Here is a 16,390-nt window from a genome sequence, read left to right on the forward strand (position 1 = left end):
ATTATAGAAAAGAATTACTATGTTTTATTACTTATTACTAAGTTTAGAAATCTATTTTATAAAGCTAATTAGTTTATTACTATAGATTTTAAAAAAGTATTTAATTAAATTCGGATTAAGGAAAGAGACGAATAGAAAATAATATTTTAAATTTATAGAGGACTTTTTAAATACTTTATTATACCCTTTAAACTTATTAATATTTTAATAACTTTTTAAATAATAGTTAACTACGTACTCTAGGAGTACGTTAATATATTTATTATTATTTATATTAATAATATTCTTATTTTCTCCCCCGACTTTAAAATATATAAAAAGTATATTTATATAGTATTTTAAAAACTTTAAAATACTAAGCTATATACTAAACCCTTTAAGTACGAGTTCTATATATAAAAGATAGACTTCTTTAAATATACTATTATATTAAAATAAATGTATATATAAATATTTAAAATAGAAATAGTTAAGGACTAGCTTATATTATAAAACGTTAAGGATATATAAAGATTTTTAAAACTTATTAACTTTTATTAATAATTCCTTAAGGATTATATGAGTATAATTAAACCTCTTAATAACTTAATATAAAAAGATACTCTATTTGTTTAGGACCCTAAGTATAAAAAAGTATTTATTAAAGTTAAGAATATAGTCGTTTTTAAACTAATTATTATACTTTTAAACTTTTAAAAACTTTTTAAAGTTAAGATTAATATTTTAAACTTTACTATAAGAGCGGTTTTAGGATAACGAGATAAATAAAAAAAGCTTTATTTATATTATTTCTATTTTAAAGTATTTTACGGAGTAGAATTAAATTAGTAAATTTATAATAAGGAACTTATAGCTATTATTAAAGTATTTTAAAAAAGAGGTTATAATTATTTAAAACTAAATACGAAGTTATAGTTTATATAAACTATAAGAAGTTTATAAACTTTATAATAAAGAAAAATCTAAATAAATAATAAGTTAAATAGAGTAAATTCCTATTTAAATTTAATTTCTAAATTATTTGTTAAAAAGGTTTAGAAAATAATAAAGTGACGCTCTTGATAAAAAACCTAATTACGAAGTTATAATCCCTAAAGAAATATAAATTATTTTTAAATAAGAAAAGGATAGTAGCCTTATACTAATTATAAAGCTTTTTATAATAATTAAAAAGATTAATACTAGCCCGATTAAAAAGATAACCCCTAAGCTTATTATAAAAATTTATAATATACTAATATATAGTTATTAAGAAATTATTAAAATATAAAAACAGATTCGCTAGTATTATAATAAATCCGCTATACGTACTAAAATTATAAAAGTAATTAAGGACTATATAACTTATAAAAAAAATAAAAATAGCCTATATAAGCTTTATAGCGAGCTATAATTATTATAATTATTAATAAAAGTATAGTAATTAATTATATAGGACTTTATTATTAAATTACTAAAGTTTAGAGAACTATTTACTAAAGTATAATACGATAGTATTTTAGTTATAATCGACCGACTTATTAAGTTTACTTATTTTATTCTTTATAAAGAATCTAGTATTATAAAAAACTTAGTATACGTATTTATTAAAGTTATACTCTTAAACTACGGTTTACTAAAAGAAATTATTTCTAATAAAAATAAGCTATTTATTTTAAAGTTTTAAAAATCTCTAATTTCGTAACTTAATATAGACTATAAATTATTAATATTATTTTATTTATAAACCAATAAATAGATAAATAGGATTAATTAAATCCTCGAAATATACTTTCGTTATTATATAAACTATAACTAGGATAATTAAGTAGTATTTTTATTAATAGCTTAGTTCGTATATAATAATATAGTTAGTAAAAGTATAAGAGAATCTCCGTTTTATTTTAATTACGGATTTTAATTAATAGTATATAGAGAAGTATAATAAGGACTATAAGCTATAAAGGCTATAGTAAATATAAATAAACTTAAAAAAATCTATAAATAAATCTTATTAAATCTCGAGTTTATATAATAATATATAAAAAAGAACGTAGATAGATTAAAGATTAAAAGAACATTTCTAAAAAAGGGGGATAGCGCTTACCTCTTTTATTATAATATTAAAATAAAACGACTAAGTAATAAATTAGATTATAAAAAACTTAGACTTTTTAAAATTATTAAAAAAGTCTTATTAATTAATTACGAATTAAAATTACTAAATATAATACGATATTATCCCGTTTTTTATATTTTATTACTTAAACTTATATTAAGAGGTTTATATATAAAAGATTATATTATTATTAAACTAAACTAACTAGAGTACGAAGCTAAACGAATTATTAACTATAGAGTTAAGAATAAAATACGGGAATTCCTAATTAAATAAAAAAACTATAAATACGAAGAAAATATATAAAAACTTATTACAAACCTCTAGAACTCTTAAGAATCCTTTTTAAAATACTAAAATTAAAATTAAAACTAGAATTCCTAACTATTATAATATCCTAGTTAATTATTTTAAAAATATTATTAAATTACGCTTCTTATATAATAGCCGACTTATTTTTACTAATAATATTAGGAGGATTAGGGATCGCCTTTCCCCTCTTAAATATTATTCTTTTTTCTTTTTAAAAACGATCTAATTTTAATAAGAATTAATTTATTTTAGCTTATATACGATATAAGGCCTCTGCCCGTTTTTTTAAAAAAAAGCTCTTTTATTTCTTTTCTATATTCTAACCTATCGGCTTTAAATAAAAAATAATCTATTATAAATATAATTAATATAAAAAATATTAATAAAAAAAAGAAACTTACGATCGTATATAGTACTAATAATTATGTTATAAGAACGATTACGATATATATATTTATAATACTTTAATTTACTCTCTAGTATTTTATATCTTTACCCTAATAAATAATAAAATAAATAAAGTATTTCGATCTTAAATCCTCACTTTTTAATTTTAAAAATAAGCTTTAACTAACGATATATTAAAGATTTAGTAAATATCTTAGTATTTTTAAAAAAACTACTTAACGAGCCCTAACCTAGGCTATAACGACTTATTTATAAGTCTATAGGGATAAGATTTTTAAAAAAAAAACCTAATATTACGACTTAATATATATAACTAAAACTAGGGCCCGCCCCGTAGGCTTATAATAGTTATAATATACTATATATATAAAAATATAAGAAATATAAAATAACTCTTATAAAATAAAAGAACTATAAATAAATTATATATAAATAAGAAGTAATAATTACGTAATAAAATAATTACTATAATTACTCTAAGTAATCGCTTATTAATATTTACTTAGTAATTATTTAATAAATAAGAGTAATTGTTAATAAAGGATATATTTATAAGCGGACTTATATATAATATAAACTTAAGCTAGGCTTAAAAATAGACTTTTTATAGCTTTTTAATAATTAACTTAATATTAGATCTTACGATCGCTTTTAACTATTTTTATTAAAAACCCTTTTTAATAAGACTACGATTAATTATTAAAGCCTTATTTATTTTATAATTTATAAATATAGTTTTAGAGAAGCTATTTATGACTATAATACTATTTAATTAGTACTTATAGCCTTAACTTTTATTAATATACTTATTACGACTAGTTAGCGATAATAAATATGCTAATATAAAGATATTATAGAGAAATATTAAGAATGTCTTAACGTAGAGAAATTATAGAGAAATCTTGATTCGCTTTCTAACTCCTTAATTATTATTAAGATCTATGTCTATACACCCTTATAGTCTGTTTAAAAAACAGAAATAGAGGGCTTGTTCAAGATAAGCACGGCAAACATAGTCTCAAACACCAAGAAGAGAAGAGGTAATTGCATGTGTCAATTGGAAGCTGCTTCACTCCTGTACGTGAATCTATTCCTAATTTCTCCTTTCCCCGTTCTTTATCACCGCGTGCGTTGCCTTGACAGGCCTTGTATTGAACTCATCCCAAATCCTGTCCCATTCTCTTCTCGACGACTTTCTCGTCGATCGCGGCCTTTGACTCAGGCTCCGACATACCAAGGTAGTCAGCGGCGTCTTCCAAGTTCACGTTGGCCTCAATCCAAGTTGACAAGTCACTATCCTTGGTGCCGTATAGGGTGTCCCATCCATGCTTCGCGCCAAACAAGGCAGCACCAACGATGCTTCCAACGGTTTCGCCTGGGTTGCGGTCATCGGCGCGAGTAAGCAGAGCCTTCTCTTGGGCGCATTTGAATCCCTTGGGCGCGGCGGCGTCGTTGGTCGGAGTAAAGCGGGCGGTGTCAATAGAGAGACCCAAGATCCCCAAAATCTAAAAGTTCAGTGAAGCCATGACCACCACTTTCATCGAATTCCCCGATGCTTTCAAGCTCCTCAAAGAAGCATTGGACGCTGCTTTGCCCGATGTCGCCATCAGTGGTTCGGAGATTGCCCTTCGCTTGATTAACGAAGCCGAGACGGAGACCCGTGGTTCCACCGCTAAAAAGCATACCGCTATCGACATCTCAGATGACGAGGAGCCTGACGAGACCCCTACCAAGCGAGCCCGCCGAATTCTGTTCAAGGACGAAATCGCCGCCCGCGCCGCGTCCGCGAACGCTCGCGCGTCGTCCTCCGCCGCGAAGACTTCGACCAACACCGGCATTATCTTCGCCGCCTCCCAGAGCAAGATCGACCGCCTGACGATCGACAGGACTTACTACAAGTACCTTTCAGAGAAGATGCACTCGATTTTGCCAGAGGTCGGTCCGTTTGAAGTCATCAATTGGGGCTCTGGCCTCCGTGCCTTCATTTACGAGAATGAGGGATTCATCGATGTCCCACGCGTTGTCGCCGTGATCCGGGCTATTGTCGGCGCGTTGATCGAGAACGACGAACCCATTTGCTAGGAACCGACCATACCAAGTGGCAGGCAGGTCGAGAATACAGGTTTTCGGTTGATCATGCACTTTGTTCTCTTTGTGATTTCTATGATTTGCTACTCGTGATCTATTCAAGTGTCTTGACATGCTTCTCAACGATTTTAGGAAATCATTAGAAGGGATATACATACCTATATCGCGGTGGTCTTGCGGAGATATATTTGACCAGTCTTCACTATAGTCGTTATAGATTTCGTGGGCGAAATAGTTTATACTTACGGGGGGTAATTATTAGAACTTACCCATAATAACCTCGAGATTTCACTAGGATTTCTCTATAAAAATAAATCAAAATAGTAATAATAATAATAATATTATAATAATAATAATATTATAATAATAATAATATTATAATAATAATAATAATTATATTAATAACTGTAATAATACTTATTATCAAAAAGTTATAGTGAAAAGAATAGTTTTACTTAAAGTCATTATTTGAAGAAGTTCTTAATTTATAACAAATATAAATAAATAGTAAGTTAAGTAGTTATTTGAGTACTAATTTAATAACGGATAAATCTATTTAAATTCTAGTAGTGGATTAATTTACTCAAGAGAATAAGACTTAATAGATTAAGAATAGATATAGAAAGAAAACTATAAAATATGTTTATTATAAATTATTTATTATAAATTAGTATAGTAACTTATAGTCTTAATCTTTTTTATAGAGCGATTGTTTATTTAATTATTTATCAATAAATTTACGAAGTAAATTGAGGATATGTTAATTTACTTAATAAGATAAGAAATATCAAGTACTATTTGGAAATGTTCTCTTAAGCTCTATCTACTTCTCTGCTCGCTAGGGTGGACTTTAACAAGCCGCCTGCCTTTAGTGACCACCACAACGCAAGTTCTTTTCCAGGCGTACGATCACGGTGCCGAAACGTCCTACCTCCAGCTTGCTGCGGTACAAATTCCAGTGTTTTTCCCTTCGAGAACTGTTTGATGTGTTCTACGCATCGATCTATCGACTTCTCAAGACACTTGGTGTACAACGTATCCTCGTTATCTTCGGGGTCAATGTCCGGAAACACCCTGTCGAGCACATCACCCCCATCAAGCTCTGGCGTCAGCTGATGCAGGGTCGACGCAACCTTGTCTACAGCCCCATCATACAATGCAAAGAAGACGCAGTGGTTGCCCTTGTACTCCGGCAAGTGGCCAGTGTGCATGTTGATCATCAGTCCCGCGCGTGCCATCAACTTCTTGCCAATGTACTTGGTCCCCGAGACAATAGTCAGTTCCGGCTGCCACTTCTCGGTAGCTTCCCATACTGCGCGGCAGTTGACGCTATCAACCACCAGATCTGGCGCGGGCGAAACGTGGTCTGATGGCACAAGTTTGTCAAAGTGCGCCGCGCGTCGGACATCGTGACCGAAGAAGCCGCGTCTGAGGCCGTGGTACTGTTGCCAGCAAGCGTCGACAACACGGCCCTTGTTCATCAGCTGCCGTACTTGACCGTCGCTAGTCTCTTGAACACAACGGTAGCCAGGGAAGGCCTGGTCTAGGCGGTATCGCAAGTAGCGGTGCTGAGGACCGTCCGAGCAAACGAGGAGCAGCCTCAGCGGGGTCTTCAGAGCCTCGTTCGTTGCCAAGGCCGGGCTCGGGCTCGGGGTCCGAGATCTGTAGTTGATTGCGGGAGGCAATTTGCCACGATCTGGGTGGAAGAGAATGTGGACAGGATCATGCTCGCCCGAAAATGATCGTAGAATTGCGCGGGCCATGCCGGGCGCCTGAGCAAAGCCTCCCGTGTTGTTGCCACCGGTGATGATGAGCTGACCGCCGCCTGCTGTAGGGATTCTCTCAAAGACTCCGAGACCAGTAGGCGTGAACGGGCGGACACAGTACTTGCGATGTCCCCCAGGGTACATGGCATTCGGGCCACGGCTTTTTGCGACTGCATACCCTTCCGGGAAATAGATGCGCGCCACCTCTTCCAGCTCATCGTAGAGAGCCTTCATCTCGGGAGAGTCTGGGTTTGGACGGCCCAGGCCGACGTAGCCGTATGCGCCGCCAAAGACAAGGATATCTTCCCCAGTCTCGCGGTCTTTTGCCACAGTGATGTTAATATCCTCGACTTTGTGTCCCCTTCTATGGATTTTCATCGAGTTGCGCATCTTTGAGTCCAGGTTGGGTATCTGCAGCCAGATACCTAGGACCCCCTGGATGAGATTTTCGCTGGCCGTTCCCTGGAGCAGTGCGCTTCCGGTCGTACCAGGACTCAAAATGAAGTGATCAGCCTTCAAGTCGCCGTTCTCTGATTTCAAAACCGTCACCTCACCGGCAGAGTTGCGCTGGATGGCCTGGACCTCGCAGTCCCAAATGAACTCAGCGCCGAGGTTAGAGATGGAATCGATCAACTTGCCCACGAATAAGTGAATGTTCACCGTAAAACCATCCACGATGATGCCTCCAGCAAGATGGTCTGCGGCAGCAGCGGGGCGGAAGACAGGATATGTCTCCAAGAACTTCTGGGGAGATGGTGCCTCCAGAAGAGCCCCAAGGTTTTGGTTGAGCCCAACCGATGCTTCCAAGGCCACATCCTCGACGTACAGGCGTATGATGTCTTCGTGAAGCCCGACATCCTCGAAGAGCTGAGGCTCGTTCTTCATCAGCTCCCTCCAGAGCTTTCCTGATTCAACGTTGACCTCATGGATGTTTTTCTTGAAGTGTGCCGCCATCCAGCCTGGAACACGCTCGAAAGCACTGACCCAGTCATTCTCTGCGGCGTTGAAATCCTCAGGAGACTTAACACTCCATCCACCTCCGCGAACGGTCTTACGGAAGATAGACTGCATGTCTTGGTAGATCTCGCTGTCCTGTTCGTTGTAGTTGTCCGCCTCGGTGTTTGTGAACATGCGGGCATTGTGGCCGCCGCTCGTGACTCCCAGCGCGGTCCAGTCTTTGAGCTGGCAAGCCCGAGGGTCGGGACCTTGGTCGACGACGCGAACTTTGTAACCGCGCTTGGCAAGGAGATGAGCGGCGATGAGGTTCATGATGCCGGCGCCGATCAGCAAAACGTTGATTTCGCTAGGTGAAGACCCCTTGGTCTCGATGTTGTCGTTGACGCGTTGAGTGTCAGCTTCGGCACGGGCCCTGGCGTAAAGCATCTCTGCTTCACGAAGGACAGCTTCTTCCCAATCCTTCTTTGAGAGACCATCCATGTGCTCGGGGAAGGCGGCGATGTGGTACAAGCGGCCCCTAGCATGGTGTCTCAAACGAGTGATAGCTTCAACATCTCTCACGAGCAAGGACTTGGGGCTATGGCTAGACTGCTCCAACCACTGATCCATCAGATCACCAGTGACTTCTGGGCCGTCGCAGATCCATACATCCACCTCATTTTGGTTGGACAAAGGGGCGAAAAGATCAGACCGGGGATCGTGTAAGCTGATGTAAGTGGACCTTTTCCTCCCGCCAGGAATGGAAAGAATGGTTGTGGTAACAAGAAACCGCATGATGATTTTTGCCTTCTCTCCGAACAAAAGCAGACTGAAGAAAATGATCAAAGAAAGAAAGGAGGAGAGTTCGTGCTCAACTGATTTGCTTGATTCAGCAGAACCCAAGCGCTGGCATCTGGACCTACCTTCTTATAGACAGTCCACGAAGTAACTACGGCAGACAGCCTTGCCACAGAAAATCGTCGGGAGAACTCTTCGAAGCTTCCCAACACGTTCCGAATCACGACTTGGGTGCCTAGAGCGAGGGAAGGCCGTAGATGCACGACGTGGGGGACAAGTCGTCTCGTCAAATTTTCACATCACCCTTGAGATGACTGCAGCACCGCAGTCAAAGCACATGCAGATGTACGGTGCCACCCTGAACTCGCGGCAAGGAATCCCAAGACATGTCATGAGATGGTCTTGTGGCCCCTTCCAGATGTTGTGTCCTGCGGCGGATTTCCACCGACTTGCCGCTCGGCCTGACGAATCAAGTCTCGGGACTTGAGTGACTGCGACTCGACGATTATCATTTGTGGCCGAGTCAAAGTTAGCTAGAAGAATCCAACCGCTCTTCCCGAACCGTCACCTCCGTCAGCAGCTCGTTCAGTCGGACTGCTGTAACTAATGAATTGGATTGAGACATGCTTGACGTTGAAGTCCTACCGAGGCTTGGTGCGCGTGTAACAAAACTATACCCTACTAGCACCTATAGTAATTGTCAATCGTTCGGGGCAATTCGATGCTGTGTCGGAGTCTAGCCTCTAGGACTAGACATAAACCCTCCGAACAACCGACAAGGGCTCTTGTGTGGACTGCTTGTTGCTGCCTAGACGACGTCGAAATAGGTATAGTGGATCAAGGGGATACAAAACATTCCCCTCATTTGTAATTCGCCTTGCTGCGGCAGAATTTTCAAGACATCCGTAGGGCAGAAACACGGTCAGACGTCCACGGCGAAGATGCATAGTTCGCAAGGTTGGCAAACCAAATGTCCAATTAACTCTGAGCGAGGCTTGAGAACACAAAGCGTCCCCGGCGGAGTTCGGGGACTCCAGCTGCAAGAGGGAGGTGGGAAGTCATCACGCCCGCCCGGAAGATGGGGCCGGTGTTCATGGAATCGACTCAAGGGTCTTTTGCCAAGCAGTATAGTGGCGCGTTTGCGAACAAGGGTTCAGCTTACTGTCTGTGCAAATGAACTTCGACAGAAACTCAGAAAAGTGCAGACATAGAGGTTGAGGATGGTTCAACAAGGTTGACGAAGTGTTCTACTTTAGGTATGTCATTACGTACAAGATTTTGGTTGCTTACTGGCTTCGCCGCTTCACGTGGGTGGTTCTATTGGCCGCTTTGCGAATTGATGCCGCATACGGCATTCCGGATGGATCTTGTGAGATTGCGCCTTATATCTGACAGGATACGCGACCTAGGCTGGCCGGCGAGCTAATGCACACCGTTAGTGACGTGACGGGCCGACCCCTACTTCGCAGACCTTGCGGCTTCGCGGTTGCTGGACTCCTCTTTTTGCTTATTTCTTGTGTAAAACCCTGGTGTCCTACCTTTCAAGGACGACTTTCGTTGACTCTCTCTCATTGGTGAGGTTGGTCTGGGGGAAGGTTATCGTCAGAGTCAGGGGCCTTTGCCTTCCATCGCGTGGAGGTGAAAATTTTGCTATTTCTGCTTTTAGCTACTCTTGTACCAAGCAAAGTCCTTTCCCGCGATTGGAAGTGCCTTTGAGAAGGTTCTCGTCTTCCCCTCTCTTGTCGGCCTACATACAACATCTATCCAAGAACTCGAATCGAGGCCATAGATTGCCAATTCCTTGCTGAATATCTGGCCCAGACAAGGATTCCCACAATTGCCCGCCTGCCCACCAGCATGGCAAATCCACAAGAAGTTGACCCGCCCGACTGGAGGGGACCAGATGACCCAGACTGTCCATACAACTGGCCGTTGTGGAAGCGCATCTACAGCACCAGTATTCCAGCTTTTCTTTGTGTTAACGTGTAAGCGCAACCCTCTCAGAAGACAACTCGAAGGCTCTGACTTAAATTTACTCGCCCAGGTCATTCGCCTCTTCCGTCTACACCTCTGGCGCCAACGATGTGTCGGAAAAGTTTGGAGTGTCACATACTGCGTCTCTCCTCGGCCTTTCCCTCTTCCTCTGGGCCCTCGGTCTTGGTGCCATCATAGCCGCACCCGTGAGTGAATACTATGGCCGCAGGATCGTCTATCTCAGCACCGTCCCAGTCTTTGGACTATTCATCCTGGGCTCGGGACTGGCACAGAACTTCACGACACTGATTGCGTGTCGCTTCTTCGCCGGCTTCTTTGGTAGTGCCGTTGTTTCCGTCGGTGGCGGGACGAACGCCGATCTATGGCCACCCGCACTGGCGGGATTCGTCTATCCTTTCTACTTTGTATCTCCATTCCTCGGACCGGCTTTTGGTAAGAAATTATCTCGCTGTTCTCTTATGAATTCGTCTTTAACGGTCAAGTCTAGGGCCTGTTATCGGCGGCTTTCTGGCTGAGGAGAAGGACTTTCGGTGGCTTGAATGGGTCGTCCTCTTCATGGTGGCCTTCAACTATATCTATGCCCTTCCACAATTCGAGACATACAAGAAGACTATCCTCCAGAAACGTATGCGTGCTGAGAAGCAGTCCGATGCGCCTCAAGCTCATTCGCCAAAGGTCGCCCTCCCTTCGAGTGCAATCATCCAACGTATCGTCCTCAAACCTTTCAAGATGCTCTTTGTCGAGTCCATCGTGCTCTTCATGACCATCTATATGGCATTCAACTTCGCTGTCTTTTACAGCTTTTTTGCAGCCTTTCCCTACGTTTTTGGGGGCCACTACGGCTTCACCCCAGGGCAGCAAGGTCTCACTTTCATCTCTATCGCGCTAGGCTGCGTCATTGGCTTCTTAGCTGTGGTCTACATCGACCGCAAGACCTACCCTGCGCTAGAGGCGAAATATGGAGTCGGCGCGGTGCCCCCAGAGTATCGCCTCTACGGTGCTATGGTCGGCTGCGCGCTCAATCCGGCCAGCCTGTTCTGGTTCGGGTGGACAGCCGACAAGAGTATCTACTGGCTCAGTCCAGTCATTGCGTCTGTGCCGTTTGCCGTGGGCAACATTATGGTCTATAGCAGCGGCGCGCTGTACATCATGAACTCCTATGGTTCGTTGCATGGCGCGAGCGCTCTCAGTGCTAACAGCCTTCTGAGGTATGCGGGCGGAGGTGCGTTTCCGCTGTTCACGGTGCAAATGTTCTCCTCCATGGGGATCGGGTGGGCGAGCAGTCTGTTAGGCTTTGTCTCGGTAGTTTTGGTGCCAGTACCATGGGTGCTATACAAGTACGGGAGCAGAATTAGGGCTCATAGTCAGTATATCACGATTAAGGAGCCAACGTCTGGCAACCAGACTTCTTTGGAGGAGATGACAAGCGAAGACACAGAGAGTTGATGACCCGGCGGTAATCGGGCGAAGAAAGCTTGGGAAATGATAGACTCGCGCCGAAGTGACACTGAGACGGCCGTGAAGCTCCAGGCTGTCAGGATGCATGATTCAAAATTAGAATGAGATGGGCAGCTTCAGTCAGCAACGGCCACATAACTAGCTTCCGGGAAGACATTCGCATAGGAAGGGACCCGTATTCGTTAACGAATCCCTGTGAAAAAGCGTGATAAATTCGCGCCCCCACGATGGAGGCGATGTAATGTTGCCTATTGTGTCAGGCGGAAGCAGAATCGTGGAGCCAGTTTAGCCCTACGGCTGTCGAGTCAAGTCACCTGGGGGTTCCAGGTATCTCATCTCGAAGAGTAGATTTATAAGTCAGTGGCGCTTCTCACATGAGTTTGCCCTTGTGATAGACCATCTCACACTTCTTGACGCTTCAACTTCCTTGCAAAGACGAGTCATTCTCATTAGGCCATTGTAAGCACTGCATACAATGGGCTCCATCCCGACTCCTGGCCAGGTCCGACTGGCTATCCTCGTTACCGATGAGCCGCTGCCTAGCGTATCGGCCAAGCTAGGCCGCTTCGACACCATCTTCACGACACTTCTCAAAAATTCATGCGAAAGCCTTGACCCACCACAGACACTGGAGTCTCAGCTGGCGCTAACTTCGTACAACGTGGTGGCTGAAGACGGTGTGGATGCCGCTTACCCCGAGCCTGAGGATGTCGATGCCGTGCTCATCACAGGATCTCGGCATTCGGCTTATGCTGACGATGAATGGATGGTGAGGCTGACGGCTTTCACCCGGATGCTTCTGGATGAGGGCCGTGTTCGCGTCATTGGTGTTTGCTTCGGGCACCAGATCGTTGCTCGCGCCCTTGGTGCACAGGTTGCCCGGTCCCCCGGAGGTTGGGAGCTGTCTGTCACGGAGCTGGAGTTGACAGACGAGGGCAAAAAGGTGTTTGGGTCTGAGAGCCTGGTACGTCCATTCCCTCACTCAAATATGAATGTGGATGAAATCCGTTGTGTCCCCAAATCCCCGGATCCCAAGCTATGCTGACCATGGGGTATTGCAATCATCAGAGCATCTATCAGACACATCGCGATGCAGTTCTCGGCCTGCCTTCTGGTGTCACATTATTAGCCCACACCAAGCAATGCCCAATTCAAGCCCTGTATGTCCCTCGGAGGTTCATCACAGTGCAGGGCCACCCTGAGTTCTCCCCTTTCATGATGAGCGAAATGTTGCAGATCCGCCATCAGGCCGGCATTATTCCGGAAGAGCCTTTCAAGGACGCCATGTCAAGGTACTCGGATGCTCACGATGGTGTTTCCATTGGGCGAAGTTTTCTACGCTTCTTGAGGGAGTGATGGAAAATCTTTTCTATAAGCCAGTCGTATGTTAATCATACAACATCCACGTCTGCAGAGATCGTTTAGCACAGGGGCCTAGTGAGACGGACATGCTAGGCCGACGCAAGGTACAGGCTCGTTGCGGACATTCATAGAAATAGTGAATTATGACTATAGTCGTTCATCCTACAAGCGAAAGGAAACATCCATCATTCGTATCGTGACTCTCTACACTCCTCGTATTATATACTCGTCCACTACAAATGACGAAACTCCTCCTTTGCCTATTCAAAGGCACTGGGAGTACCATTGATTTGCGACGGTGCAAGTGTACGGCGACACGCACTGCGTAGGACCAGTCCACCCTTGTCCTCCGCACTGCCCGTACTGCGGAGCCAGGTTCGTCGCCGTAGCCGCGGGCGCGGAGCTAGTCGAAGTTCGGACCGTGGTCGAAGTAGTCAAGGTAGAAGATCTAGCAGAGGAAGTCGAGGAGGTCACAGCGGCCGTGGAGCTTGAAGCCCTACTAGTTGATGTCGGCGCGACAGTGGTCGCGCCACCACCGGAGGAAGCAATAGCGCCAGAGGCGTAAAATGCACCGCGTCCGTTGGTACCGACGTAGACCAGGTTCTCCTCGTTACCGGAGCCGGCAAGCTTGGCGCTGTCGATGGCGCCGAAGCTCTGAGTGCCCTGGAGGTCCGTCCAGGAGGCGCCAAGGTCGGCGCTGCCATAGAGTCTGCGGCCTGCGGAGCCGGTGCCAAAGGCGTAGAGGTTCCAGTTGGTACCGGAGCCCTTTCCGAGAGCGATCTTGTTTGTGTTGGTCAGCGCGGTGGATACCTGGGTGAAGGTGACGCCATAATCGGTGCTGTGGAAGATTCCAACGTCGGTTGAGACCCAGACGTCGCCGGCGTTGGCCGGGTGGGCTTCGACGTGGCGGATTCCGGTGGCGGAGCCGAAGGAGCCGGAGGTGGCGAATGTTGCGCCGAGGTTGGTGGAGCGATAGAAGTTGGAGCCGGAGGCGCCGTAGAAGACGGTGTTGTTCCTCTTGTCGCTGGCGATGATGGCGCCGGCTGGTATGCTGGAGACGACGGCGAGAGAGCCTTGGTTCTGGCTCCTCTGCACTCCGAGAGTTGCAGTCGACCAAAGAATCGTGTCGGCGTCGGCGGAGTACGCGACTGTGCCGCCGTACTGCGTCGTGCCGGCGGCGCAGTTGATGTTCCAGGAGGCGCCGCCGTCGGTGCTTACTGCCAGTTGCTGAGTTCCTGCGGTGTTGCCGACGCGAACGACGTTGGCGACCTTGTTACCGGCGTAATCAACGCCAACAGAGCTAGCCCACATGGGAGTAGTCCAAGTGGTCTGGGGCGATGTATCGAGGTTGCTCTTTGCCTTGAAAGTGAATCCGTTGTTGTCGTAGTTGGCAACCAAGAGTTCTGAGCCCCCCGGGGCGCTAGCAAGTTCCTGGATAGACATCTCCTCGATGCCATCTGCGAGGGACTGGATGTTAACCTTGGCGCCTGTATCCCAGTTGGTAAGGTCATGACCACCAAAAATGGTCAGACCAGTTCCCCAAAGCCAGTGGTTCGAGTCGAGAGGATCAATCTCAAGGGACTCAATCATCCAGCCCAGATCTTTGGTATCGACGTCGAGGAAGTTGGTTTTGATCCAAGGAGCCTACTTCCAGTCAGAATAAGAGCTCTTCCGAATGCATGCATCTATGACGGTTCAATCGAAGTCACTCTTACCTTGGGGCTGGTTTGAGCATAACTGATGTTTTGATTGCCGTCGGTACCCCATGTCCAGATCTTCTTCCATGTGGCACCAGAATCAGTTGATCTGAACAGTTGCGCATCCGGCCACCAGCTGTTGAGAGTGGCAACGACAAGGGTCCCGGGCTTTTGCATGTCAAGACCAAGTCCACCTTGACAAAGTCAGCAAATAACCTCCAATAACCTGCCGCCAATGACTCTGGAGTTCGACAACTCAGGCCCAAAGGAAATGGGGGCTTACCGAAACCAAAGTACAGGTCGGAGCCTGGCGCGACAGGGGTAATGTCCTTCCAAGTGCTGGCAGTGAGGTCGTATCTCCAAACGGAACCTGAAGTACCGTCATAAGGACCAGTACCGTCCGAGTACGTGAGGTAGAGAGCCTATTCCCCGTCATTAAATGGCTGTCAGTCGTTCGGGGAGTGTTTTATCACCTACCTTCTCTGTAGGCTGAATCCTTCCCTTATGGGGGAAGTATCTGCCGGGCTGGCCGGCAACTGCCGACCAAGTTGAGCCAGCGTCGTTAGAGACGTAAACGGATGAAGTGGTGTTCTCTGCAACACCAACAAAGATCCTAGAAGTAGCTCCGCTGAGAGCGGCTGAAGTAGAATCGAAAGTAACAAAGTTGATACCCTGGATGTCGCCGCTGTACTCGTTGTCAGCAGGTCCGGCACGGAAAGTGCCGACTGCGGTGAAGGAGGAGACCTTGGAGAAGCTTGTGCCTGAGAAGTGATTGAACGTCAATCATATGCGCATCGAACTAGATGTTTTTGAATGGACTTGCCTCCGTTGGTACTCTTGTAGAGTCCATTACCACTTCGGGCACCAAAGTAGATGATGTTGGAGTTCTTGGGGTCTACTGCAAGACGCTCGCCATTTCCTCTTCCAGGCATGTTGCCTCCGACCTATTCGGTTGTCAGTGCTTGCAATTGATGAAAGTGGAAGCAACTCTCACCTTGAAAGGCAGGTCAGTGAAGGACCAGGTCGCGCCCTTGTCGGAGCTACGGGCAATTTGTCCATTATTTGGGTCCCTAGGATCTACGTCAATACAGTCAAGCATTTGAGAACGATGCAATGTGCATACCAGCTGTTGGTATACATGCCGACGGCGATGAAGACCTTGTTCGGGTCCTGGGGATCCAGCGCAAGAGCATCGACACCCCACCGGTTCCAGTGAGAATCATCAGCAAAACCGTTGGCGTCGGTCACCGGAGTCCACGAGTCGTCGGCATTGAGGCGATACAGCCCGCCAATGTCGGTCCTAGCATACGCTACGCCCTTTGTTGTGGGATGGAATTGAATCGAAGGAACGAATCCTCCACCGCCGCCAATCTTGACATTCTTCCAGGTGAAAGCCGCCTGGAGCGGAGCCGCGAGGGCCGCCAGGAGGAGGTTAGCGTACTTCATCCTGAGCCAAAGACTTCTTGTCTTTA

General features: G+C 44.2%; 4 protein-coding genes across 4 annotated transcripts; 2 read left to right on the forward strand and 2 right to left on the reverse strand.

Annotated features, from left to right (window-relative positions):
- Window positions 1-4,342: 4,342 nt before the first annotated feature.
- Window positions 4,343-4,900, forward strand: CLUP02_11282 (uncharacterized protein; the record flags this gene model as incomplete). Its single annotated transcript, XM_049290250.1, has 1 exon — window positions 4,343-4,900. The coding sequence occupies one exon, from the start codon at window positions 4,343-4,345 to the stop codon at window positions 4,898-4,900; it is 558 nt and encodes a 185-aa protein (XP_049147395.1).
- An 818-nt stretch (window positions 4,901-5,718) lies between these two features.
- On the reverse strand, window positions 5,719-8,403 carry CLUP02_11283 (uncharacterized protein; the record flags this gene model as incomplete). The annotated part of the gene is made up of 1 exon (XM_049290251.1): window positions 5,719-8,403. One exon carries the CDS (start codon window positions 8,401-8,403, stop codon window positions 5,719-5,721), a length of 2,685 nt encoding a protein of 894 aa, XP_049147396.1.
- Window positions 8,404-10,263: 1,860 nt separating this feature from the next.
- Window positions 10,264-13,215, forward strand: CLUP02_11284 (glutamine amidotransferase class-I; the record flags this gene model as incomplete). Its single annotated transcript, XM_049290252.1, has 5 exons — window positions 10,264-10,391; window positions 10,451-10,833; window positions 10,889-11,623; window positions 12,324-12,823; window positions 12,928-13,215. The coding sequence occupies 5 exons, from the start codon at window positions 10,264-10,266 to the stop codon at window positions 13,213-13,215; spliced, it is 2,034 nt and encodes a 677-aa protein (XP_049147397.1).
- A 270-nt stretch (window positions 13,216-13,485) lies between these two features.
- On the reverse strand, window positions 13,486-16,364 carry CLUP02_11285 (fungal cellulose binding domain-containing protein; the record flags this gene model as incomplete). Its single annotated transcript, XM_049290253.1, has 7 exons — window positions 13,486-14,865; window positions 14,937-15,112; window positions 15,202-15,340; window positions 15,396-15,679; window positions 15,754-15,862; window positions 15,913-15,958; window positions 16,042-16,364. 7 exons carry the CDS (start codon window positions 16,362-16,364, stop codon window positions 13,486-13,488), a joined length of 2,457 nt encoding a protein of 818 aa, XP_049147398.1.
- Between the last annotated feature and the right edge of the window lie 26 nt (window positions 16,365-16,390).

Source organism: Colletotrichum lupini, chromosome 5, assembly GCF_023278565.1.
Source record: "Colletotrichum lupini chromosome 5, complete sequence".
In the NCBI taxonomy this organism is placed as follows: domain Eukaryota; kingdom Fungi; phylum Ascomycota; class Sordariomycetes; order Glomerellales; family Glomerellaceae; genus Colletotrichum; species Colletotrichum lupini.